Genomic DNA, 26,704 nt, shown 5'->3' with positions numbered 1-26,704 from the left:
TGCCGCGTTTTGTTTTGTTTTTTACCTTTCTCCAATAGGCAAAGGAACAAAACGCGAGCGTTTTTTTTTCAAAAAAAGGCGTTTTTTCAGTCTTGATTTTAGTGGGGTTTTTGAGCCGGAAAACGCCTCAAGATAGGGCATGTCGCTTCTTTTTCCCGTGAGCATTTTTTTCCGACACTTCTTCTGTGAAAACCTTTTCTTAATAAAATAAATATGAATGAATCTAGAGCAACTGTTTGACGTTGAATTATCCACAACGAATCCATGTATTAACTTCGTAATTATTCATTGCACATTTATCCGGGATTCATCACAAATATTGACCTAGCTTTTACTTTGTATTCCGTCGTCTGTAGCATCCAATCACTGAGATGAAAAGCTTGATATAGATCACTTTTGCACACGGTTACTGGCTATTGCGGACCAGTGCAGGCTATGCACATAAAGGACTATTCAGAAAAATAACCTTCATGCAAATTCAATGTAAATTTGTCCCAGGTTTTATCACAAGTATTCAGCCAACTGTTTCCTAAGAGCAGGCAAGCATATATAAAATATAGATATATAGCTTATCTAGTGGCTCACTTTTATGTTTAGCAACCTATTCCTCATATGCGGTCAAGTCAAAAGTTCAGGGCACTCCAAAGCCCCTAAGATCGATTAATCCCAAAGCTACAGGGAGGCCAGGTCAACCATAATAGATGGGGCAACACAGATGGAGAAGTACAGGTGGAGCAGCACAGAGACAATAGCACAGTAGCAGCAGTATCACGGCAGGCCAGCAAATATATCTGTGGTGTCACAGCAGACAAGCATCACACACATTTAAAGAAGGGAGAGGGCGTCAGGCTCAGGGCGGTCAATTGGTCTGCTTAAATGATATTACAACGCACTCCAGGGGTCAAGCCAGGGTCTTCAGCAGTGGTTTCTGAAGGCTAGCAGTGCACGACATTGACGGTGTTCAGCATGGAAGAGAGAGGATCGTGGGGAGAGCACAGTCGCACATGCGTGCAGACGTTCCTATGTCATCACCCCACTGTCCTTAATGGGCAGAAGGGACATGTTAAAAACCATCCCCCTTTTAAAGAAACCAATCTTCTCCTATAATTCAATCAGCATGACAGAGTGATATCATCTGCCTTGTCCTTGTTAACACTTTCTCCTGAGCTAACGAGAAGATGCAGTGGAAATGGTGGTTTTTGTGATTATGTTAATTTTCATGACAAGGAATAACTTTGCAATTAATTGCAATTCATCTGATCCCTCTTCATAACAATCTAGAGTTAATGCAAATTGCCACTATAAAAACTGTAGCAGCAAATTTTGTGAAAAACAAAATTTGTGTCATTCTCTAAACTTTTGGCCAGGACTGTGCAGCTGACAACCACTGGTGATGGTGCAGACTCCCCGTCATACATGTACAGTGGTTTGTGGAAATGCTTTTCCAGAATTACTGTATCTAAGCGGCAGATATTGGGAAAGGTTAAAGGATGTTTAAATTAATCTCAAAGCGACGCATCAGATTTAAAAGCAATGGGACTGTATTCACAAGGCCATAATTGGCTGCGTCGCCAAGGGGTTATTGTCTGTGAATAATCGGATGAGTTAAAAATCTTTTTTTGCCCTTATAGCTTTTCCCACATTCCAAACAAGAATACAGGTTTTTTTCTGCAAATTTCAAAATTTTATTTCCATGTAAAACATTTTCCATATATAGAACAAAGTGACTTCTCCCCTCTGTGAGTTTTCTCATGTCTTACCAGAGAGGATTTTCGGGAAAATAATTTCCCACAATCTGAACATGAATATGGCTTCTCTCCTGTGTGGATTCTTTCATGTATAACAAGATGTGATTTGTATGTAAAACATTTCCCACATTCTGAACATGAATATGGCTTCTCCCCTGTGTGACTTCTCTCATGTGTAACATGATTTGATTTCTCTGTAAAACATTTCCCACATTTTGAACATGAATACGGCTTCTCTTCTGTGTGGATTCTCTTATGTATAACCAGATAAGATTTATGTGTAAAACATTTCCCACATTCTGAACATGAATATGGCTTCTCTCCTGTGTGAATTCTCTCATGTGTAACAAGAGCTGATTTATCTGTAAAACATTTCCCACATTCTGAACATGAATACGGCTTCTCTCCTGTGTGAATTCTCTCATGTGTAATAAGATTTGATTTTCGTGAAAAGCATTTCCCACATTCTGAACATGAATAGGACTTCTCTCCTGTGTGAATTCTCTCATGTTTAACAAGACTTGATTTAACTGTAAAACATTTCCCACATTCTGAACATGAATACGGCTTCTCTCCTGTGTGACTTCTCTCATGTACAGCAAGATGTGATTTATCTCTAAAGCACTTCCCACATTCTGAACATGAATATGACTTCTCTCCTGTGTGACTTCTCTTATGTGTAGTAAGACTTGATTTATGTATAAAACATTTCCCACATTCTGAACATGAATATGGCTTCTCTCTTGTGTGACTTCTCTCATGTATAACAAGATTTGATCTTTGTGTAAAACATTTCCCACATTCTGAACATGAAAATGGCTTCTCACCTGTGTGACTTCTTTCATGTTTAACAAGACTTGATTTATCTTTAAAACATTTCCCACATTCTGAACATGAATATGGCTTCTCTCCTGTGTGACTTCTCTCATGTATAACAAGATGTGATTTATATGTAAAACATTTCCCACATTCTGAACATGAATATGACTTCACTCCTGCGTGACTTCTCTTATGTGTAGAAAGACTTGATTTATGTGTAAAACATTTCTCACATTCTGAACATGAATACGGCTTTTCCCCTTTGTTACTTCTCTCATGAGTAACAAGACTTGATTTATATGTAAACCTTTTCCCACATTCTAGACATGAACATGGCTTCTCTCCTGTGTGAATTCTTCTGCGCTTAAAAAGACCTGAAATTTTTGTGACCTGTTTACCACATTGAAACCTTTTTCCCCCTTTCTGAGCTTTTCTTGTGGCAACAATCTGTAATTGGTCTGGAGAAGGTTTCTCATGATTAGGGGAATTATATGATAGATCTTTACTGTGAAGTCCTGGAGGTACATTAATGGTAATCACTTTTTTTCCTGAAGAATGCTGCATGATATCTTCATCTTCTACTTCATAATTTATCAAAAACATCAAGTTTCCCTCAGAGTTCTTTCTGGTATCTTCTGTTAGGATTAAAAATGGATTTTGTGATTTTTATATTTTTCAAAACCACAAAGTAGACAAATTTATGACATATTAGGCTGTATGCAGTTTTTGGATCCAGCAGGAAGGAAAGGTTTGAGCCATTCCCTTTAAAACCACCACTGTCTTTAGCTCAAAAACTGCACCAAATACTGCCACTAAATCTTTGAAAAACACTTTAAATGGAAAATAGCTTTTAATTAAAAACTGGTGATAATCTAATAGTATACCGGATATCAAGCAATTTTGCTGTCTTAAAAAAAAATGTTATATCCTTGCAAAGCCTGTATGAAGCTACTGCCACTAGGTGACTCCTTTTCTATAATTTGCTGTCCACCCTCGGTTGTCCTGCAAATTCAGTCTCTAGTTACAGAGGAGTAGACAGACTGCAGAAAATGGGGGTGCCTCTCTCTGGTAAAGCTCCCTTTACTCATAGCCTGCCTGCACTCTCATGTAATCCTTGCAGCAGGTTCTTGCATCTCTCTCTCTCTGTTTTGTTATAGATATTTGATGAAGTTCCAGAATTTCTCTGACTCCCATGTGCACTTTACCCTAGATGTCTAATGTTTGCTGCAAGTATTTCTCAATAATAACTTATAAGCTGCATGTACGGGGATCTTAAGTCACGCAAAAAAAATTTTTTTTGCAGAGAATTGCAGGAAATCGTGGCATTATGCAGTGACCACAACATCATAACATCATTGGGGACTGAGGTGCATGACTATTTTGAACTTTTCGATAAAAACATAGGTGTGCTTTAAAATCTATCAATGATAAAGTCCAGGATTCTGCCCTATACCCAGTCACCGCTTATATTACATAAACCTTAACTTGATAAAAAAAAAAGAATAATTTTTTTTAAAATCATAACCTTGTCTGGCAATCCCACCTGTCCTCTGCCAACACATTTGATGCTTTAATACCAACTGGGAATCACTTTATTAGAAGAACCTAATATTGTCATTGAAAATCTAATCTCGGCCGCAGATAATGCGACATGACACAAAGCACACATCTCTGGCTGAAATCACGGACATGACAATGAGGTTTGTATATCCTAATGGCTGCACAGTCACCGCATCTCAATTTTATAGAACATCTTTAGGATCTAGTGGAATATACAGAGTGAAGTTATAAAAGGTTTCCAGTACATTGTTATTTCATTCCACTACAAATTCAGGCTGTTCTAAGGGGAAAGAGGGTCCTATCAAGTACTAATAAGGTGGACCTAGTGAAGTGGCTTCTGAGTGCAGGGGATCATCACTGAAACTTCTTTGTATGTACAATAATTACATGTGAAATACCAGCTTCCTAATAATCATGGATCTGGGAGACTAGATTACCTCCAAATAGAAAAAAACAACAAATCCCCCTGTGACTTGTGTGAAGAGTTGTCATGGGGACCTTGTGTGTTCTCTAATAATTCCTCAATTCTTGCCCCAGCCTCATATTAAAAATAAAAAAATAAAATTAAAAAAGTACCAAAATGTATGTTTTTTTGTTGTTGACTAGGTTTAACTCTTTCCCGCAAAACTTAATAGTTTATTACAATTTACAGTAAATTACAAATTACAGTTTATTACAATTTATAGTAAATTCACACGCGGCAGATTTGTTACAGAAACTTCTGCAGCTGAGACTCATGTGAATAGAAAAAGTTTTTGTGCATGAATTTTTGCAAACCTCATACAGATGAATGGAAAAATTTGTAGAAATTTCTGGTACAAATTTGCTGCGTGTCAATTCTTGAGTTGTAAAAAATGACATGAATTTCATGTGTGGTTTTTTTAGTCATACATTTGTAACATCTTTTCCAGGTTCTATAGAGAAGCATGCTGAGTTTTGAAAAAAAATGCCACAAAAGAAAAAGGTGCACCAAAAGGGCAGAAAAAAACAAACCATTGTGTGCAGTGCATTTTATATTTGACTATAAACTGTCATGTAACGTCTGCCTCAAAAAAACACAAAAAAGGCCGGAAAAACACCACAAAAAAACAACACTGAAATATCAACGAGAGCCGCCTATCAGCAATGATCTCGGTGCTCAAGTGGTTAAACGGAGTTTTCTCAGATCCCGGCTGTTAATCGCTGCTGGTGCCCACCCAAAATCTGATGCAAAGCCTAGTACATGACCGGATTCATAGAACACCTTGTAGAGAACTTCTATGTGCAGTCACAGCTCCCTCAGATCCTGCATAACACGATGTCTGACATGTTACTGTAATGTAGAACTAAGGAGGAACCTCACCTTAACAAACCTCCCAATTCACTTTCTAATATCATTGTTATTTACCTGTGGTAACTCCTCCTGGAATTTCCTCCTCCACTTCACTTTTACACTGTTGATTGCCCCTCACCCGCTCTTCTTCTGCTTCATCCTCCGCTTTATTATTAGTCAGATCTTCCCCCTGATTTCACATATGTAACAATTCAGTGCAATACAGCAGAGAGTGCGAAGAATATAAAATAAGAAACTACCAAAATCTATGACCACATCTATGACCGCAGGACCAAAAAGCTCCACACTCCCCTATATAGATCTGGTATAGGGCTCAGCTTCATCTACCTGATGATTCTCTGGGACATTGTGATTTTCCTTTGTACAGTCTTGGGAATACAGAGGACTAGGACATCTCTCTGGTGGATTTCTCCTACTGGATCCATCTGTAGGAAACACAAAGTGACTGAACACATTACTACTGTATATCTGTCTATATATCAGACACTTCTCTCAACACCTGCAATTCCATATTTATTTTTAGAGCGTAAATTATAGTGTTTGGGTCCTAACACTTAATAGTTTGCAGGCCTGATGTGGCCAATGGGCAAATGAGAGTCAATAGTGTCGCCGGGGAAAGACGGCTTTTTACTCAGCTATAATATCAGATAGATCTTTCTACACCTTCCATTCTATGTTTATTGATCAGAGCCAAAATTACAATGTTGTGCTTTTCACCACATGCGCCGCGGCCCCAGTGCTTTGCAAGCCGCAGTTCTATTGTGGCCTACCAGATTGAATGGTGGGGAACAAACGGCTTTCTGTTCAGCTGCATTTGCCTCCTAAGGTTGTGAATACACGTGAAATCGGCAGGACGCAGGGGTCCTATTATAAGACCCCCGGGCCAACCAAAAGAGTCGTTGCCCTGGGACAATACCTCCTGCTTATAAGGGAATTCAAAATTTTATGAGAGGGAACCCACGGTCAGACAAAGTACCTGTAGTAATGAAAACAACTACTCCAAGTTTCCTCTCTACAAGGGATGGGAAACCACTGAGGTGTTGGGGGAAGCTCTATGGTTATATACCCCCCAAGTTTCCGTTCCCTTGTGCTCTTATGGCGAATGGGGAAAAAAATAATATTTATGATTACATTTATCGGTAATTGTTTTCTGTGAGACAATGACAGCACCACGAGAGAAAAACCACACAGTCCTCCTCCATATATACACCGATTAGCGGTAACATTAAAACCACTGACAGGTGGAGTGAAGAACATTGATGATCTCATGACAATGGCACCTGACAAGGGGGGGGGGGGGGGATATTAGACCGGAAGTGAAGAGTCAGTTCTTTAAGTTAATGTGTTTGAAACACGGAGAAGTGTAAAATGACTAGGGCCAAATTGGTCAGAGTATCCCCAACACTGCCAGTCTTGTGGGGCGTTTCTGATATGTAAAGGTTCTTAACTACCAAACGTGCTCCAAGGAAGGACAACCGGTGTACCGGGTACAGGGTGATTGGCGGTCGAGACTTATTAATGTGCATGGGGAGCTCATCTGGTCCCAACCAACAAAAGTGTTGCTGTACAACAAATTACTGAATAAGTCACTGCTGGCTATAATAGAAAGGTGTCAGAACACGCAGAGCATCGCAGCTTTCTGCGTATGGAGCTGTGTAGCCGCAAACCAGTCAGAGAGCCCATGCTGACCGCTGTCCACCAGCAAAAGCGCCTACAATAGGCAGTATCAGAACTGGGCAATGGAAGAAGGTGGCCTGGTCCGATAAATCCGGTTTTCTTTTACATCATGTCGACAGCCGGGTGCGCCGCTTACCTGGGAAAGAGATGGCAGCAGATTGCATTATGGGAAGAAGACAAGTGAGCGGAGGCAGTGTGATGATCTGGGCAATGTTCTGCTGGTCCTGGCATTCATGTAAATTTGACACGTAACACCTACCTAAACATTGCTGCAGACAAGTACTCCCTTATTGCAGCGTTATTCCTAACGGCAGTGCCCTCTTTCAGCAGGATAATGCCCCCTGCCACACTGCATATACTGATCAGGAATGGTCCACGGAGTGGACTTGGCTCCAAATACCCCCCAGATCTCAATCCGATCGATTATCTGTAGGATGTGCTGGAAAAACAAGTCTGAGCCATGGAGGCCGTACCTCACAACTTACAGGACTTGAAGGATCTGCTAACGTCTTGTGCCAGATACAATGGAGATGCCACATCTCCATGGGTCAGAGCTGTTTTGGCAGCATGGAGGCGACCTACACAATATTAGGCAGGTGGTTTTAATGTTAGGGCTGATCGGGATAGACAGAGAGAGACATTTTACATAGTTACATAGTTAGTGGATTAAAAAAGGTCTAAGTCCATCAAGTTTAAACTTTTTAGGCTTACAAACCCAGTTCATCCAGAGGAAGGCAAAAAACACTCTTTATAGCGGACTTGTCGGGTTTCCTCGCAGGTCTGTTTACTACATACAAGTATTCCCCATGAATCAACAATTCTGGAGCATCTTTTCTCAGAACTCTGCGTTATGCCGTACCCCTGTTATTCCTACTGAAAATGTAAGATTAAATTGAGAAAAGAGTGTTACCATTTCCCATGTCGTCAGACTGTATGGACACGCCCCCGGCTGGTAACACCTGGGTGTGAAATCATTCATATATTTCTAGGAGGAATAACATAGGAACAGCACAATGCAAAATTCTAAGAAAAGGTGATGTATTATTGTTAAATTATGGGAAATGCAAGTATTTAATATACATAATGAATCCCAGTAGATCCAGAGGAAGGTGAAAACCAATCATCACACAACAGAGACCCAATTCTACATAAAGTGGAAAATACCTCCCTGCCCCCCGACTGATAATCGGACAAATCCCTGGATCCACATTCTACATTACTACCAGTGACCCTGTATATTGTGTCTTACAAGGAAGATATTTAACCCTTTCTTATATCTCCACATGATTGTCATGTTCGCTGTTCCCACATGGTAGAACTTTACACTCCTCATGTTGTAGAGATTATAAGAGCAGCGCGGATCAGTCACTGGTTATATAAGACTATGTTCACACATGGAGAAATGGAGGCAGAAATTTCTGTGATTGTCCAACTCATCTGATTGTGGTTAGTAAAAATTCATGTACCAGTTATATAGAAACTTCTACAACAAATCTGTGACCATCCCCTAGTGCAGCACTGCAGCAAAGCGAGGAACATGTGATCGGAGATCAGGAATCACATGTCTGTATATACTGCACGACAAAATTAACACTACAACAACAAAAATAATAATATATAAATTATATATCTATATCTCACGTTGTGATGTTCGCGGCCGGTAGTCCTCCATCATGACCTCCTCGTACAGATCCTTGTGTCCTTCTAGATACTCCCACTCCTCCATGGAGAAATAGACAGTGACATCCTGACACCTTATAGGAACCTGTCACACACAATGATACAGTCATCACCCAGACACCTCCAGTGCTGTTACTGTAGAATTTCCCAGCATTCCCAGCAGTGTCACCTCTCCAGTCAGCAGCTCAGTCATCTTGTAGATCAGTTCTAAGATCTTCTTCTCATGTATCCGGGAGTGAGGGGGATACTCTGCGATGGGGCTCTGACTACTGCTCCATCCTCCTGACTCATGGATGATGGGAGTCGGACAGTCACCCGATGTCTTCTTCACTATTGTGTACTCCTGTGTATGGAGAGAGACACTTAGAGAACTGAACACAGTATTCCCCCCTCAGTAGAAAGAGGGAGATTGTGACCCCGCTGTACATGGCTCTAGTGACCCCCACATCTGTAATACTGGAGACCTCACCTACAAAAGAACATTGAGAAAATAGAACGAGGCCAAAACTAAAAAGGAAATAATATTGGGGGGGACTAGATGGACAATGTGCTCCCCTCCTGCAGTCATCTTCTATGTTTCTATATAGATGTCATCCTGATCCTCCTGGTTCCTGGTCATTCTCATTGCTCTACAACATTACTATTGCTGCATTGGTGACATGACACATAACTGACCATATTGGTGGCTGATCTTCAGCTTTTCTGCTGTAGGATTCTTGACGTCACTTGGAAGGTCTGAACGCTGTTATACAGGACACTGGATTCTGCCTATTACTTTCTACTATGTATTGTCCCTTCCCTATGTGTGACTTGTTCTATAATGTAGAAAAGTTTACCTCTCCGCTCAACAGGTAGATGATCTCCAAGGTGAAGTCTAATATTCTTCTGCTCATCTCATTCCTGTCCTTGTCCATTCTTGGTGGGTCATTCAGGAGAAGGAACGTTGTGGAGGAGAAGATGAGAAAACTGGAGGAACTGGAGGATCTAGTACCGCAGACGTCTTTATAAAGAAAGGAGAAGATGGAAATCATACAGGGGACAACATCATGTGTGACATACAGAACCTCACTTATTGAGCTTTGAATGAAACAGTTTCTGAGAGCCGTCACCACATGGAATAAAGGGGTATTCCCAGCATGGACATTTCTCCCCAGGATATGCCAGAAATGTCTGATAGATGCGGCTCCACCTCTGGCCGTGCTCGGCTGTTTTTGGAACTCCTATACAAGTGAATGGAGAGAGTCGTGCACATGTGTGGGTCACCTCTCCATTCATTCTCCACCTGAATGCAGTCAACACCCCCATACTCCACAGAGGTGGGACCCCATATATCAGACATGTATGGCAAGTCTCTCAGGTGAGAAGAGTAAAATGAAGATATTTTCCCCTCCCCCCAGACAATGAAGACCTGACTCCTGACAACCTGGTGGATACTGGAGAGACATTGGTGACATCTCACAAGAGAAGGTGCACACTATGCAGTTAAGTGTTTGATATTAACTGCGAGGTTCTGCAGCAGCTGAGGTGACATATATAAAGGGAAAACGCAGTGTGATCTCTTATTATCTAAGAGTTTGGGAGGGTACTACTGTTATATCATCCTCACCTCGAGATTGTGGCGTAATGATAAGTTGTTCATTTCAAATGTGTACAGAAAAAAAATCACCTTACAAAATGTTTTATTATGGATTTTTTTTTAACTAGAAATAATTGTTATCATCTCAAAAATAATGTCCGGACTTATTAATGATGATATTTTACGACTTCTTTCAGCATGTAGTTTAAGGAGCTCAGAAACATTATTGTAAAGTGTCTTCCCATTTGCGGTCAGGACTGGATGACATTATTAGGGATGTTGTAAGAGTTATTCCACAGAGACCCCAACACGAGGACAACGTCTCCCCCGAGTTTATGTGACAGTGAAATACGGAGTCAGACTTGTCTCACCACTGAAGGTTATTTCCACCGTGGTCATAAAAAGCCGATCCTGGAATTATAACAAAGCTACAAATAGTTTGTCGTCTTGTGCAGATAATGGGGTGTCACTAGTAAGACAGATACAGATTATAAACACATCACGTCATTTATCTCCTCCGCTCTCTACAATGTCATGTTCAATATGTCGGTTATATAACATTAATGGTACATAATTAATGGTGGTAATACATAAACCCCTTCTAGAATGTAACAAGAAAGACGCCAGTAATCCATCAGTCATGTCCAAATACGGCCAACTCCATGATAACACTGAATGTCATAGTGCAGGGAGAGAAGTATGGAGCGCGTTTACAGGCTGAGCCCGCTCCACAAGCTGCGGGTGTATTACAGCTGACACCTCGTACTAAAAGCCAGGATGAGAGAGAATGTCGATCCCGGACATTTAACTACTTAGATGCTGCGGTCAATAGCGATTGTGGAATCTATGTTTTTAGAAAGAGGGGGTGGTCCTCTCTGATAGCTCATAGGCCCCTCAGGACGTGATCACTGGGTGCAGATGGTTGTCATGGCAGCCTGGGGTGGTAATGAAGGTCTGCCATCATTACTAATCACGATATACTGCGATACATTAGTATTACAGGTAGGCCTGGGCGATTTTCTATTTGAATTTCGATTTTCTTATTTTTTTCTGTTTTATATAAAGAGGCTCTGTAACCACATTATAAGTGCCCTATATTGTACATGATGTGATCGGCGCTGTAATGTAAATTACAGCAGTGTTTTTTTATTTAGAAAAACAATCATTTTTGACGGAGTTATGACCTATATTAGCTTTATGCTAATGAGTTCCTCAATGGACAACTGGGCGTGTTTTACGATATGGCCAAGTGGGCGTTGTGGAGAGAAGTGTATGACGCTGACCAATCAGCGTCACACACTTCTCTCCATTCATTTACTCTGCACATAGCGATATAGCTATATCGCTATGTGCAGCCACATACACACTAACATTACTGCAGTGTCCTGACAATGAATATACATTACCTCCAGCCAGGACGTGATGTGTATTCAGAATCCTGACTATTTCTCTGCACTTCTCTGTGATTTACAGCACAGCGAGATCTCGCTGTAAATGACTGCTTACAGCGTAATCTCGCGAAACTACGCCTGCTATGCTGTAAATCACAGAGAAGTGCAGAGAAGTCATCAGGATTCTGAATACACATCACGTTCTGGCTGGAGGTAATGTATATTCATTGTAAGGACACTGCAGTAATGTTATAGTGTGTTTATGTCTCTGCATATAGCTATATCGTTATGTGCTGTGTAAATGAATGGAGAGAAGTGTATGGAGCTGATTGGTCAGCGTCATACACTCCTCTGTAAGATGCCCACTTTGTAAAAAAGTAAAACACGCCCTGTTGTCCATTGAGAAACTCATTAGCATAAAGCTAATATAGGTCATAACTCCGTCAAAAATTATCGTTTTTCTAAATAAAAACCACTGCTGTAATCTACATTACAGCGCCGATGACATCATGTACAATATAGGTCACTTATAATATGGTGACAGAGCCTCTTTAACAGTAATACCAGGAGATCATTTAAGAAATTATTTTTTTTATATAAATAACTTTTTAACATGTATTACTATAATTATTGTACGTAACTTCACAACTTTTAACCTCTGCAAATACCTTTTTATCCTGGCATCTACAACGGGGGGAAGGGGTGCGATCTACAAGGGCGAGTGGGGGTGTGACTTGCAAAGGGGGAGGGGTGGTAGTGAGATCTGCAATGGGGGGTGGTGGTGCGATCTGCAAAGGGGGGTGGTGATGCGATCTGAAAAGCGCGGTTGTATCTACAGGGCGTTGTGGCCATATACTAGGAGTCTCTGCCTCTCCATAAAACTGATGTTCTGTAGCATATAATTTTGTACAGTACAGAACAGCAGTTCTGTGGGGAAGCAGGGACAGAGCGGGGCGCAGCTTGTCAGACGGGGCAGCCCAGGCAGTGACGAGGCGGAGCTTCCTCCTTCAGCACGTCGCCACTAAAGAATCAATTCAACTATTCTGTTAAAAAACAGAATCATCCAGATCCATTGAGGGTGACTTAATCAAATGAATTTGATTAATCACCCAGCCCTAATTACAGTGTATTGTACCAGCGATCTAATCATCTAATCACCCCCAGGGGAGTAATACGACTTTTAGAAATTAGCTAAAGTTTTTAGTTATGTACAAAGCACAGAAAAAAATAGTGTATTGGTTAGCCAATAAACTTATCATACCTACAATACGTTTGTCTTTTTTGACACAAAGGTATTTAACATGGCATATAGTTGTGTACAAAAACTAAAATAATATATAAAAATATTTAAATAACCTTTTTGGCATTTGTTCTTTAAAGTAAAGTAAAAAACGGGGGGCGGAGTTACGACGCACCGTGATGGCAGCTTAATCTCTGAGCTCCTCACTTCACCTCTAGAAACTACAGCTTCAAAGACAATATAACCGACCAAAATGGTGAGAACTTCAAGGGATAAGGGCAGAGACTCACCCGGTCCTGCAAAACAAGGAAAGAATCAGTCCGAAATGGACAAATTCCTGAAGAAGAAACTTTCTTCTCCTGCGGCCCGGTATAAAATGGCGCCGGCACAGCATGCAGACGATGCTGGAGATGACGACTCAGAGGGAGACAGCTCTGCAGCTTACTCAGAACCAGCGAGGGGCAGAGACACGCTGTCACGCTCCTACTTTCAAAAAGGTACTGACACAAGCAATCTCCCCAATAATGAAGGAGCTGGCGGATATAAAAGGGGATATTAAGCAGATTGGGAATAGGGTGGATTCACTGGAGGAAACCCAGACCTCCATTTTAAGCCACAGTGCTGTTGTTTCTACCATGCTTGTTTCTCATCAGAATCACATAAATAATGCTCAGCTGATGATTGAGGACCAGGAAAACCGTAGTCACTGCCGGAATATCAGAGTGCGGGGTCTTCCTGAAGCAGTAACAGGGGACACTTTGCCCCAAGTGATTATTCAGATCTTTGCTGACCTCGTGGGTCAAGAGAGGGCCGACAAAATGGTGGTGGAGCGGGTTCACAGGGCGCTGAGACCGAAGCCTGCACCGAACGAACCGCCGAGAGATGTGATTTGTGGCCTGTTAAGTTTCATAGATACATCAAGTCTGTTGAAAGTGGCGAGGGAACGACAGGAATATCTCTATGAAGGGACACAATTACTCTTTTTTCAAGATATAGCTCCCAGCACCTTGGCTAAACGGAGGATCCTGAAGCCAGTGACGGACATGCTACGTGTCAAGAAATTGCCGGTGCGGTGGTTATTCCCGTTCGGTTTAGCGACCATGATAGAGGGGCGACAATTCACCATCCGCTCTCCAGATGATCTCCCTAAATTTTGGGAAAAGTTAGGCATTTCACCGCTTGACATTCCGTCATGGCTACCTGTGCAGGCAGCATCGGATATACCAGAACTTCCATACTTACTGTCGTCACAGGGATGGCAGGTGGCAGCCAGGATGAAGTCTCCGCGATATCGGAAACATCAAGCGCCAAATCTGGTTGATTGAAATGTTCGTCATGGACGATGAAAATTTCTTCCTTCACTTCATAAGTTGTGAGCCATAGGGAGTGCGTGAGTGTTTATGTAACTGCTTATGTTCTACCAGCAGATCCCTTTGTACTTTGTATTATATAAGTAAATGGTTTATTTCAACTGTCCTAATATAATGCATACCCTATTATCTGCTATACCCATGTAGCTAAAGTTGTATCAGACGTTGCTATAGTATACTTCTAAAAGAATGGAAAGTTTTTATTATTAAGGAGCTAGTATACTACATTATATAGAGGTTCTATATAGATATGCTAATTTACACTAGTATAGCGAGATGGATTTTGAGGACAGTCCATTCTTAGTCTAATATTGTCGATTAGCTTAATTAGATGATAAAGTTTCTGGAGGTGGAACTTTGTTTCCTGGCGTTCCATCCCCCCCCCCACCCTATACCTGGTGCTCTCTCCGAAACGGAGATACTAATGGCAATCTTGGATACTGGAGGACGTGCAGGATCTCCTTCTGCCTTCCCTCTGGGATCTCCTCGCTACGGGGTTGATAATCCCACAGGAATATCTGTACATAGTTTAAGTTTTTGTTTACGCCGTGACCGTGCTTAGACATCACTGCGTCTGTCTCATTGTATTACTTACTTATGGCCTCGCTTAAAACTTTATCATTTAATGTTAAAGGCATGAACATCCCACAGAAACAAAGTCAGGTTTTCAATATGTTGAGAAGAGAAAGTGCTGACCTCATTTTCTTACAAGGAACGCACTTCAAATCAAATAAGATCCCTTTACTTCCTACTAAGCCTTATGACAAGTGGTATCATTGCACTTATGCTAACGCTTCGAGAGGGGTTTCAATAGCGATACGAGACACAATACCCTTTGTTCATGAAGCTACACAAATTGATCCCTGTGGTCGTTACCTATTTCTCAAAGGAACTATTCTGAACACGAAAATCACATTAGTTAATCTTTATGCACCAAATGTGAGACAGGCGCAGTGGTTGACAAAGGTATTGCATTTTCTTCAGCCCTTCTTTGAAGGGTTAGTGGTAGTAGGAGGGGAGTTTAACCTGGTACTGGATCCGAATTTGGACTCCACTTCCAAAATATCACATATTACCCATAAAGCCCGCAGACGATTCAAAATGCTGTTAACCAGGTTGAAACTGATCGATGTGTGGAGAATACATCATCCGTCCGACCGAGATTATTCCTTTTATTCGGCCCCACGAGTCATATCAGCGTTTAGACCATTTGCTAATTTCAGAAAGATTTTTGCCTGCGGTTACATCTTCCTCAATTGGTAACATTACCATCTCGGATCATGCACCGATTTCTATCAAAATTACATTGACAGACCTCCCAGTACGAGGGTGGAATTGGAGGCTAAATGATACTTTATTAGAAAACTTAAAAGATTCTGACGCCTTAGAACTTAGGTTGAAGGAATTTTTTGTGTTTAATGATGACCCTCTTGTTTCTCAGCCTATCTTGTGGGAGACGCATAAGGCTTTTGTAAGGGGGGAACTTATTGCCTTGGGGTCTAGAGTCAAGAAGGAACGGATGAAAAATATCAAATCGGGTGTTGGGTCAAATTTCCTCGTTGGAAAATATACACAAATGTGCACAGTTGGCCTCAGCACAGGTTGAATTACGACATCTTAGGCAGGAACTTAAGAATATCCTTAATGTACGATCGGCGAAAACCCTTCAACTATTAAAATATAAAACCTATGCTCACGGGGACAAAGGGAATAAAATAATGTCAAACCTCATTAAAAAACAAAGAGGGAAAACGTTCATTTCTTCCATAAAAGACGGGGCAGGGCACAAACTCTCTACAACGGATCTAATTGCCAGGGAATTTAGGAATTATTACTTGGAGCTGTATAATATTAAAAAAGATCCTACACAGACCAGAGTAACTCCACATGCTGACGCCATACAAAAATTCTTAGCATCTATTGAAGCACCCTCCCTGTCAGAAGAGGAACGAGCCTTGTTAGTGGTTCCATTCACTATGTCTGAAATTGAAAAGATTTTGATGTCCATACCAAATGGGAAAAGCCCTGGGCCGGATGGTCTTCCCATCATTTATTAAAAAAAATTTAAAAATATACTAATGCCGTACTTTCTATCCTTATGTAATGCCATGCTGACTGGAGCTACCTTCCCTAAACAAGCCTTGGAGGCCAACATTACCATCCTACCGAAGGAGGATAAGGATCTGGAAAGGTGCAATAGCTACAGGCCTATTTCCCTATTAAATTCGGACTTGAAATGGTGGGCGAAAATGTTGTCAACACGCATCAATGTTTATCTTTCTAAATTGGTTGGAGAGGAACAGGTGGGATTTGTTCCGGGGAGGGAGGGAAAATTTAATACCATAAGAACGGTACATGCCATATATCATGCTAGACAAAACAAAATACCCCTGATACTATTAGGGACGGACGCAGAAAAGGCCTTTGATCGCATTGACTGGGTATTCCTGAAAGCTGCTCTTGCTAAATTTGGTTTCCCTCAACCACTTATTGACATGATTTTCTCTTTATATCAAAACCCTACAGCAAGAATTCAAGTGAACGCCACCTTTTCAGATCCTTTCCCTATTCAAAATGGAACAAGGCAAGGCTGCCCTTTGTCCCCCACGTTGTTCGTTTTGGTAATGGAAACACTCTTACTTAAAATTAGACAGACCTCCTCTATTAAAGGCCTTACGGTGGGAAAGTTCGAACACAAAACAGCTGTGTATGCGGACGATTTGTTGGTATTCATAACAAATCCTGTGGCAGCCCTCCCAAATCTCATCCAAATTTTTGAGGAATTTGGTTGGATCTCAAATTTTAAGATCAATTACGAGAAATCGGAAGCATTAAATATAACTTTACCTCACAATACCTTATTGACAGTTAGCTCCCGCTCACCTTTTAAATTGCAAAAGTCCGAATTGCAATACTTAGGACTTAAAATCACGTCTCTCCCTAAACTGCTTTTCACCCGGAATTACAACCCATTGTATTACAAAATTAAAGATTTTTTGAGTAAACTACATATCCCATATATATGTCTTGGATAGGACGAAAGAATCTCCTTACTACATTCGTTTTACCGCAGGTTTTATACCTGTTTCAGACTTTGCCAATCGACATCCCTAAATATTATTTCTCAAGGTTTAGACGCTTATTCACAGATTTTTTGTGGAATAATAAAAGGCCTAGAATCGCATATCTGCAATTGATAAGGAAGAAAAATGAAGGAGGGTTGGCGTTACCGGATTTAACTTAGTATTATAATGCAATACAACTGGGGAGATGGACACAATTGGCAAAAGCTGAAGGGGCACTTCCACATGTAGCTATAGAAAAGGGTTTAATGTTACACAATCTGGCTTCTGCTTTCTGGGTCGGAAATACGTTTCCTGCTAGATCATCGGTAGTGAGTGATATGATATGGGGAATGCTTAAAGGGATCCGGTCATCAACATCTTACCTGTCAAACTCGCCTGACCCCTCAATGGCCGCAGCTGTCCAGAGTTCATTCCTGTTCTCTTCTTTCCTGAAGTCCTCCTCTGTCTGTAAATTTAGTCGTTTAAACTCTTCCCGCCTTTTATGGTAATTAGTTTTCCCTGTGGGACGCAGCTTCTTAACCCCGCCCTCCGCCGGCACCTGTCCGGCCCTGACTGGCTAAGGAGCTGTCAATCAAAAAGAAGGAGGTGGAGTTCACTCTGAGACTCTGGAGGAATGAAAATCTGACTCTTTTCAGATGAAGATTTGACTCTTTCTGCTCATTTGCATACGGCGTGGGACCACTGAAAAACGGAATACTAAAGGTACAGAACTTACTTAGAACATATTTATAGCTTAGATGACAATGATTTTTCACCCACTTTCACCAGGTATTGCTGGCTTTATAGCTAAAATGCTGGTGACAGGTTCCCTTTAAGGTATGCCACACTTCCCCGGCACAACACCTACGCGATAATACGTTTTCGATGTTAGCACCACTCTCTGTACTTCCATGTTTAGTGAATTCCACTTGCTCTACTGTTCCTGACTCTTGGTCTCAACTGAGGTCATTAAAGATCGCAAGAGTTTTTGACTCAATGGGTCCGCCTACACTACAAACCTTACATGAGGAATTACATATTCCCAGTCCTTCAAGCTTACAAGTGATAGACTTCTCACATACATGTAAGAGGTTTCTCGCTTCAGCAGCTGTACGCAAATCTGATCCCACGTGGTTGGAAAATTACACCTTATTTGCCACAACCCCTAAAAAATATCTCTCTAGGATATACAAACAATTGATAACAAATTTGAATAAAGAGCCCCCAGGTTTTATATCAGCATAGGAATGAGAACTAAGTTGTTCATTTTCTGCAGAAGATAGGTCTTGCATTCTGCGTCATTCACATGGTTTTTCCAGGTGTGTCAGAATGCAAGAAAATTCTTACAAGATGCTAACGCGGTGGTACAGAACGCCGGATTACTTATACAGGATTCGGGTTTCACCCTCGGATCAATGTTGGAGGTGTGGGAAGGAAGTGGGTAGTATTTCACATATATGGTGGTCATGGATGGAGATTCAGCCCTTTTGGAAAGAAGTGGAAAATCTGATTATGAGAATTTGTTCTAATCCAGTTTTACTCACCAGAGAACTGATTTTACTTTGGTTACCCACTAAAGAGTTTTCTCCCTCTTCCAAAAATCTCCCCACGTTTATTATCTCGGCGGCTAAATTATTGATTCCTACCTTGTGGAGAAACTCAGTACCCCCATCATTGGATCAACTAGTGAACAAACTCCACCAAATATGTCGGCTAGAAGAACTTGCAGGGTGGGAAAATAAAAACAGGAAATCCTTTCTTAAAATATGGCAGCCTTGGCTGACGTATAGGGACAAGGCTTAGAGGTAATCAAAGATTGGAGAGACAAGAGCGGATCTTGTTTGTGAAGGTGGGGGCTCTGAAATCTAGATTAAACGGGATAGTTCTTAGTACTTAATAGTACTCAATGTAAAGTAATAGTCTTACATGAGCCACGGTCACTGTGGATTGTTTGATTGTTTATCTGTTTATTTGGTTTGTCTGTCATATTGCAGTTGAGCTAAAAAGAGCTACTGATTATATACATTAAAATTTTATTGCTGTGGCGTGAGATTTTTAGATGTCATGAAGAGAAGATATTGTTCTCAAGCATAAAATATTGATGTGCCGGGCATAAATGCTGCCTGTTATGGTCTTTGTAAATGGATGATGTATTTCTATGCAACTGCTTCAATAAAAAGAGTTTATACAAAAAAAAAGTAAAGTAAAAAACAAAATGCCTTGGTACTGAAAGTTTCAGTACCATGCCTTGGTACTGAAAGTTTCAGTACCATGCCTTGGTACTGGAAGAAAATATAGATATAGTTGGTGTGGCTGAAACATGGCTAGACCCTTCACATGACTGGGTTGTGCACATTGATAGAATTGTTTATGTTCCATTCATTTCTAGATTTACTGCCTGAATAGAACGATTAAAATAAATTTTATTCAATGATTACTAAAAATGGGCTCTTAAAGCCAAATTACAACAGGCTCAGTCCAATGGTCAGCAGCAGAGAAAGGTCTATTGGCAGTGATGTACATTATCCACCCTTAGACCAGCCTCTCCTTTTATTATATAATCGCTGAAAACCACTTGCTGAATGAATATTACGCTAATCCAACGCGTTTCTGCACCACTGATACATGTGGTACATCATCAGGGATTATTAAAATTTTCAATTGTTACTGCCGGCTCGCACGGTTTTGTGCTGATTCAGGCTCCCGGCTCGTGCACGACTCGGATACAATGGCCACACACGAGCCGGTCTTTTACCAGGCTTAAGCCCTCCTCCTCTGCTGACGTACTTGCGGCAAGCCGCCAATCCGAGTCAAACACTCTGCAGTCTAACATAGGGCCCGCTGCCCGAGTAGAATGCTATAGTCATGATGTGTCGGGGTCACGGCGAGCCTAATTCTCACACAGATATCTCGGACGCATAGCGCCCACAGTAGCCATGGATACCTAAAAGCTTATGTACATGCACGGTGGAAATACAGTACAGTCGATTTAACATATCTACAAATGAAGAGGTCACTACATTGGCGCTTACCATAGCAAGCTATATATATATATAGGAGCACTAGAATCACATACATAATAAATAGCCAGCTTTAGGGGTGGACCAGGGACATAGCCCTTGATTAGTAAGATCTAACTTAATGGCACTAAAGATATTCCAAATAGGGGCAAAAATTGGGTATACCCCAGTAGGTGTCGTCATAAAAAACATGCATATGAGATTTGTTCATGGAGGCTCAGAGGACTGATAGTCCGTAGACGAAAGATCCATTTTGCCTCTTTTTGTAGCATTATCCTATAAAGGTCACCGCCTCTGAGTGTAGATCTAATGTGCTCAATCCCTTGAAATTTAAGGATCGAACTGTCCCTGTTGTGACATTCCCAGACATGACGAGACACCGGAGTGTCTTCTTTCCTCCTAATGTCCCCTATATGGTCACGGATCCTCCTTCTGAATTCTCTTATGGTTTTGACAATATATTGTAGTTGGCAACCACATGTAAGCAAGTATACGATTCCCTTTGTTTTACAGTTGATGTAGGTTCTATTTTCAAACACCCTCCCTGTACTCGTGCTCTTAAAATTTCTGCTACATATGATGGACGCACATGCCTTGCAGGATCCACATCTAAAGCTTCCCTTCAGATTGCTGTTTAACCAGGTGGAAGGGGAATCCTGCCCACCCATGAGGCTGTGCACTACATGATCCTTAACATTACGCCCCCGCCTAAATGTGATCAGGGGAGACTCTCCTATCAAATCCCCTATGTCTGGGTCAGCTTTCAAAATTCCCCAATAACGTTGTAGGATTGATCTCACCTCTACACTGGCAAAAGTGCCTATGACCCTCACGAGATCATCCTTTTTCTTTGGCCTGGGGTTGAGTAAGTAATCCCGATTGCACCCCAAAGCATTCAGGTAGGCCTGCCTTAGGAAATGTCTCGAGTATCCTCTACAAATGAACCTATTTTCCAGTTCACGTGCCGATATTTTAAAATCGGATATAGTTGAGCAATTCCGTCGTGCCCTCAAATACTGGCCCTTCGGAATCCCACGTCTAAGGTTCATTGGATGGCAACTTTCTCATCTAAGAAGACTGTTTGTAGCAGTTTTTTTATGGTACATATTCGTTTGAATGCTTCCAAAAGCTGTCTTGGAGATCAACACATCCAGAAATGTAATTTTATTCACACTAATCTCTGACATAAAAAATAGACCTATATTATTCACATTAAAGGGGTTGTCCGAGATACCAAAATGTTTTCAAAAACTGTGTCATACATTACCCCTTATACAGACAACCTAAATAAAGCATTATTTAAAAAAAAAAAAAATTCTACTTACCACATCTCTTCTTTGAATTTAGCACAATTTGTTTACATGCAGTTAAGGTCTGGTTTGTTGATCTTTCCTTCTGATGAAACTTGTTTCCCCTGCATGCATTGCAGGCTGCAATGAGTGTGCACGTACCTTCCAAGAGTTCATGTGAGCTGTCCTTGCTCCTCCCCGCTGACATCCTTCACAGGACTTGTGTTTCCTTGCTGACATTCTTGAAGGATGGTGAGCAAATGTTATCCTCCCCATTATGTTTTTCAAATTTTCCACCAAATTGCTGCGTAAACCACGCACCAAACACGCATTGACTTCAATGTGAGTGTAGGTGCATGATAACGCACCAATAGAGGACATGCAGTATGTTTCACGCAGCGGACTCTCGCTGCGTGAAAAGTTGAAATAAATGGGTCGCGTGTGCTGTGCGTGGTTTTGACGATCAGCAGACGGACGAGATTCCCCCTGGTATGAATGGGGCCTTAGGCACGAGTTACACAAGCGTGAATCACGTCCGTGTGCTCTGCTTAGCAAAAACGTGCAACACACGCGACCCATTTATTTCAATGGGGCCATTCACACATGCGTGACTTTTCACGCACCACACACGCGTGTTTGGTGCGTGATTCACGCAGCAATTTGGTTGAAAAAATAAGAAAAAAATGGGCTGGCTTTGTGAGTGCGTGAATAACGCATGACAATCGAAAAGCACACTGATGCATAACGCACACACACGGACGGGATTGACGCTCGTATGCATGAAGCCTTACTAATGGACGCCGTTAGGGCGGATTTACACGAGCGTGTGCGTTTTGCGCACGCAAAAACCGCAGGGTTTTGCGTGCGCAAAAGGCACTTGACAGCTCCGTGTGTCATGTTCATATGGACGCGCGGCTGCATGCTTTTCGCGCAGCCGCCATCATTATGACACTCCGTTTGGATGTTTGTAAACAGAAAAGCACGTGATGCTTTTATGTTTACATTCATTCTTTTACTGTTGTTGCGCGAATAACGTGCGTCCCACTGAAGGGCTTCCGTGGGGTGCGCGTGATTTTCACGCACCCATTGACTTCAATGGGTGCGTGATGCATGAAAAACGCCTAAATATAGAACATGTCATGAGTTTTACGCTGCGGACTCACGCTGCGCAAAACTCACGGACTGTCTGCACTGCCCCATAGACTTGTATAGGTCCGTGCGACCCGCATGAAAACCACACGAGCTGCACGGACGTAAATAACGTTCATGTGAATCCGCCCTTAGGCAGTGGCCATTAATAATGCACTAGTAATAAATTTTGAAATAAATGAGTAGGACATAGAAAAAATATTGTAATGAAATAAAATAACACACAACACTGGTTAACGATTTTATTCAAAATAAAAAAGGTGTCATTGAAGTAGTCCTTGAACTTGATGTAGTACCAAGGACCCAACCTGTAAAAAACACATAACAACAACTTAGGGCCTGTTCACATCACCGTTCATTTCCGTTCCGGGGTTCCGTCGGGTGAACCCCGCAACGGACAGTGAAACCGACAGCGCAGCTTCCGTTTCAGTCACTATTGATCTCAATGGTGACGGAAACATCGCTAATGCTTTCCGTTCGTCACCATTCCGGCTGGTTTCCGGTTTTCCGACGGAATCAATAGCGTAGTCGACTGTGCTATTGATTCCGTCGGAAAACCGTAAACCAGACGGAATGGTGACGAACGGAAAGCATTAGCGATGTTTCCGTCACCATTGAGGTCAATGGTGACTGAAACGGAAGCTGCGCAGTTAGTTTCACTTTCCGTTGCGGGGTTCACCCGACGGAACCCTCGGACGGAACCCCGGAGCGGAAATGAACGGTGATGTGAACAGGCCCTAAGAAAAAAAAATGCTTAGATGCTATTGATTCCGTCGGAAAAACGGAAACCTGCCGGAATGGTGATGAACGGAAACCATTAGCAATGTTTCCGTCACCATTGATATCAATGGTGACTGAAACGGAAGCTGTGGTTTCAGTTTGACTTTTCGTTGTGGGGTTCACCCGACGGAAACCTCAGATGGAACCCCGGAACGGAAATGAACAGTGATGTGAAAAGGCCCTAAGGCTTCTTTCACACTAGCGTTTCTATACGTTTACCTCTCTTCCGTCAGAGGAAGAGAGGATCGATACGTTAAACGGAAAGCAACGGTTCCATTAGAATTACCATTGCTTTCAATGGTAATTCTTTGGTATTAGTTGCTTTCCGTTTGTCTCCATTCGCTAAGTTTCCATTTTTTTTAAAGTGCAGTCTGCAGAACTTTTATTTCCGTTCAAAAGAACGGAAACCTAGCGAACGGAGACAAACGGAAAGCAACTGATACAAAAGAATTACCATTGAAAGCAATGGTAATTCTAATGGAACCGTTGCTTTCCGTTTAACGTATCTATCCTCTCTTCCTCTGATGGAAGAGAGGTAAACATATACTAATTCTAGTGTGAACTTAGCCTAATACAACTAAGATATTAATAATATAATATAAAAAAAAATAACAAAAAACCCTGCTGGGATTTGAACCAGCGACCTTCCTAATGTAAGGCAGCTAAGCTAACCCCTACACTATACAAACTGTCATACTCAGTACCTGCGAAACAGTAGTAGTTGGGGGTTTATTGAATAACGACAGGCACTATTTCAATCTATCCTGCCGGCAACGTCTGTGTGTCTGCTGCGTGTGGGTGGTGACTGGTCAGAGACTCAGTCAGACTGGCTGCCGCTGCTGCATGCAGTGTGCACTGGGAGTGACTAAGACTCACCAGTCACAGCCCTGCTTGTAGCTTTCCCATGCTAAGGAAAGCTACAAGCAGGGCTGCATGTGGCCCGTGTGCTGCGTCTTATAGAATCTCTGCTAGTCCCAGGTGCCGTCCTTTTTCACTGTGAACACGCATAAGCGCGCTCACAGTGAAAAGCTGCATGGGCTGGGCGGGCACCTAGCAACCAGCACCCGCAGAAACGACACGTCACCAGTGACGTGTCGCATCCCATCCGAGGTCTCTCTGGGGCGAGACCATGTGATCGGGATATGACACGACAGTGGAGGAGGATGAAAAAGTGACGTCAGAAGTCATGTGATCCGAAGAAAAGAGCAGCCAGAGAGTAGAACAGAAGCAAGATTGCACAGGTAAGTATATTATTCAACTGTAAATATGTGCATTGTGGGTTTAAATTTACTGTAAAAATATATCTCAGACAATTGACACAAACTCCTCAAATTTTCCCTTGGTTCCTTTCCATAGCATTAGAATGTCATCAACAAATCTAATCCATAATACAATATGGGAAGTCCATTGCGCCATTATTTCATTGAAAACACATTCCTCTTCCCACCAACTCAGATACAGGTTGGCATACGTGGGTGCACATGGACTCCCCATCGCTACTCCCCTGAGTTGGCGGTAGAATTTCTGGTCGAACAAAAAGAAGTTATGCTCTAGAATAAATCTTAGTAAGGAAATGACAAATTTATTGTGGGCCTGAAACTGTGTTTCTTTCCCTTTGAGGAAGTGTTCAATAGCAATGCATCCCTGATCGTGAGGGATAGAGCTATATAATGCCTCAACGTCCAGAGATGCCAATAATACATCTTGGTCACACCGTATGCCGTCAAGCTTTCTCAGAGCATCCATTGGATGGGAGTGATGTTACAAATGGTCTGAGAAACTTGTCTATATATAGACTGGCATTCTGCGACAAACTGTCTATTCCAGACACAATTGGGCGACCATTTAGTGGACTGGTCCCCTTATGAATTTTGGGCAGACTATAAAAGGTTGCGATTTGAGGGAAATCAGCCAGCATGAAAGTCATTTCCTTCTCGCTGATGAGGTTAAGGAGTCTCGCTGGACCTAGAATGCCCTTAAGTTGGTTTTGAAAGATCAAAGTAGGATCCAACTCTAGCACTCTATAGCATTGTTGGTCATGCAAAATTCCATGACACATTTTCTTATACTTGATACGATCCATAACCACGATATTACTGCCTTTATCAGATGGCTTGATAATGATCGTGTTATCATTCTCAAGAGATCGTAGGCCTGCCATTTCCTCCTTGGTTGTGTTAAAATCACCTAGCGTAGAGTCTTCCAGCGATCTAAGTTGGTCCTCCACTACCTTGACAAACACGTCAATAGGGGTATTATCGTTTAGGGGTGCAAATTTCGAGGAAGGAGCCCTTAAATCAGTAAAAGAACCCCTTCCTGCCTCCCTATGGCCTTCCTCCCATAATCCCTCAAGTAGTCTAAGATCGGGTAGATCTTCTTCCGATATACCCAATTCCAGACACTTACGTCTATCATGTGTCCTAAATAATTTTTTCCATTTTAACTTCCTAGCAAACAGATTCAAATCCTTTACCCAAGTGAACAAATCGAACCTGTTTGTGGGAACAAATGATAAGCCCCTCCTCAGGATACCAACCTCCTCATTTGATAAGGGGCGTGAGGACAAGTTAATAACCTGGGACTCCTCGTCCTCATTCAAAAATCTAGAGGCTACACATCTCTCCTGTCCCTCAGGAGGTAATCTGAGATGGGGTGATTCTTGGCTAAACCCCCCCCCCCCCCGAGTGGGACCTTTTCCTCTACCTCTTCCTCTATGGTTAACACGAGTGGGATACCGACTCTGGTCCATCCCACCTTGTTGTCTCCTCGGATGGTTTCTCCCATACTCAGAATCAGAGTGCTCCTGCTCCGATGATGATACATCTGTATCAGGTTCATGAGAGGTTGTCATTTTAGTGCTATAATCAAATACCCTCCCATCTTTAAAGTCAAGTGTCACAAACAAACTGGAAGTGTTTCCTTTCCTTTATGTGTCCTGTGAATTTTTCCACTGCTAGTTGTAAAACAGTTTCTTTTCTCTCATACTCTACGTTGCTTGAGAATCTTT

General features: G+C 41.8%; 1 protein-coding gene across 1 annotated transcript in view; it reads right to left on the bottom strand.

Annotated features, from left to right (window-relative positions):
• Positions 1–1,676: 1,676 nt before the first annotated feature.
• Positions 1,677–26,704, bottom strand: part of LOC142663940 (uncharacterized) — a 39,542-nt gene continuing 14,514 nt past the window's right edge. The window contains exons 2-7 of the mRNA XM_075842794.1: positions 9,654–9,817; positions 8,987–9,160; positions 8,779–8,902; positions 5,788–5,885; positions 5,515–5,629; positions 1,677–3,202 (exon numbers count right to left, since the gene is read on the bottom strand). Coding sequence (XP_075698909.1) covers positions 1,686–3,202; positions 5,515–5,629; positions 5,788–5,885; positions 8,779–8,902; positions 8,987–9,160; positions 9,654–9,731 — 2,106 coding nt within the window. The 5' untranslated portion in view covers positions 9,732–9,817 and the 3' untranslated portion in view covers positions 1,677–1,685. The remainder of the gene's footprint in view (positions 3,203–5,514; positions 5,630–5,787; positions 5,886–8,778; positions 8,903–8,986; positions 9,161–9,653; positions 9,818–26,704) is intronic.

Source organism: Rhinoderma darwinii, chromosome 1 (genome assembly GCF_050947455.1).
Source record: "Rhinoderma darwinii isolate aRhiDar2 chromosome 1, aRhiDar2.hap1, whole genome shotgun sequence".
Classification (NCBI taxonomy): Eukaryota; Metazoa; Chordata; class Amphibia; order Anura; family Rhinodermatidae; genus Rhinoderma; species Rhinoderma darwinii.
Note: the sequence above shows the minus strand (reverse complement) of the source record. Positions and strands in the feature narration are given on the sequence as shown.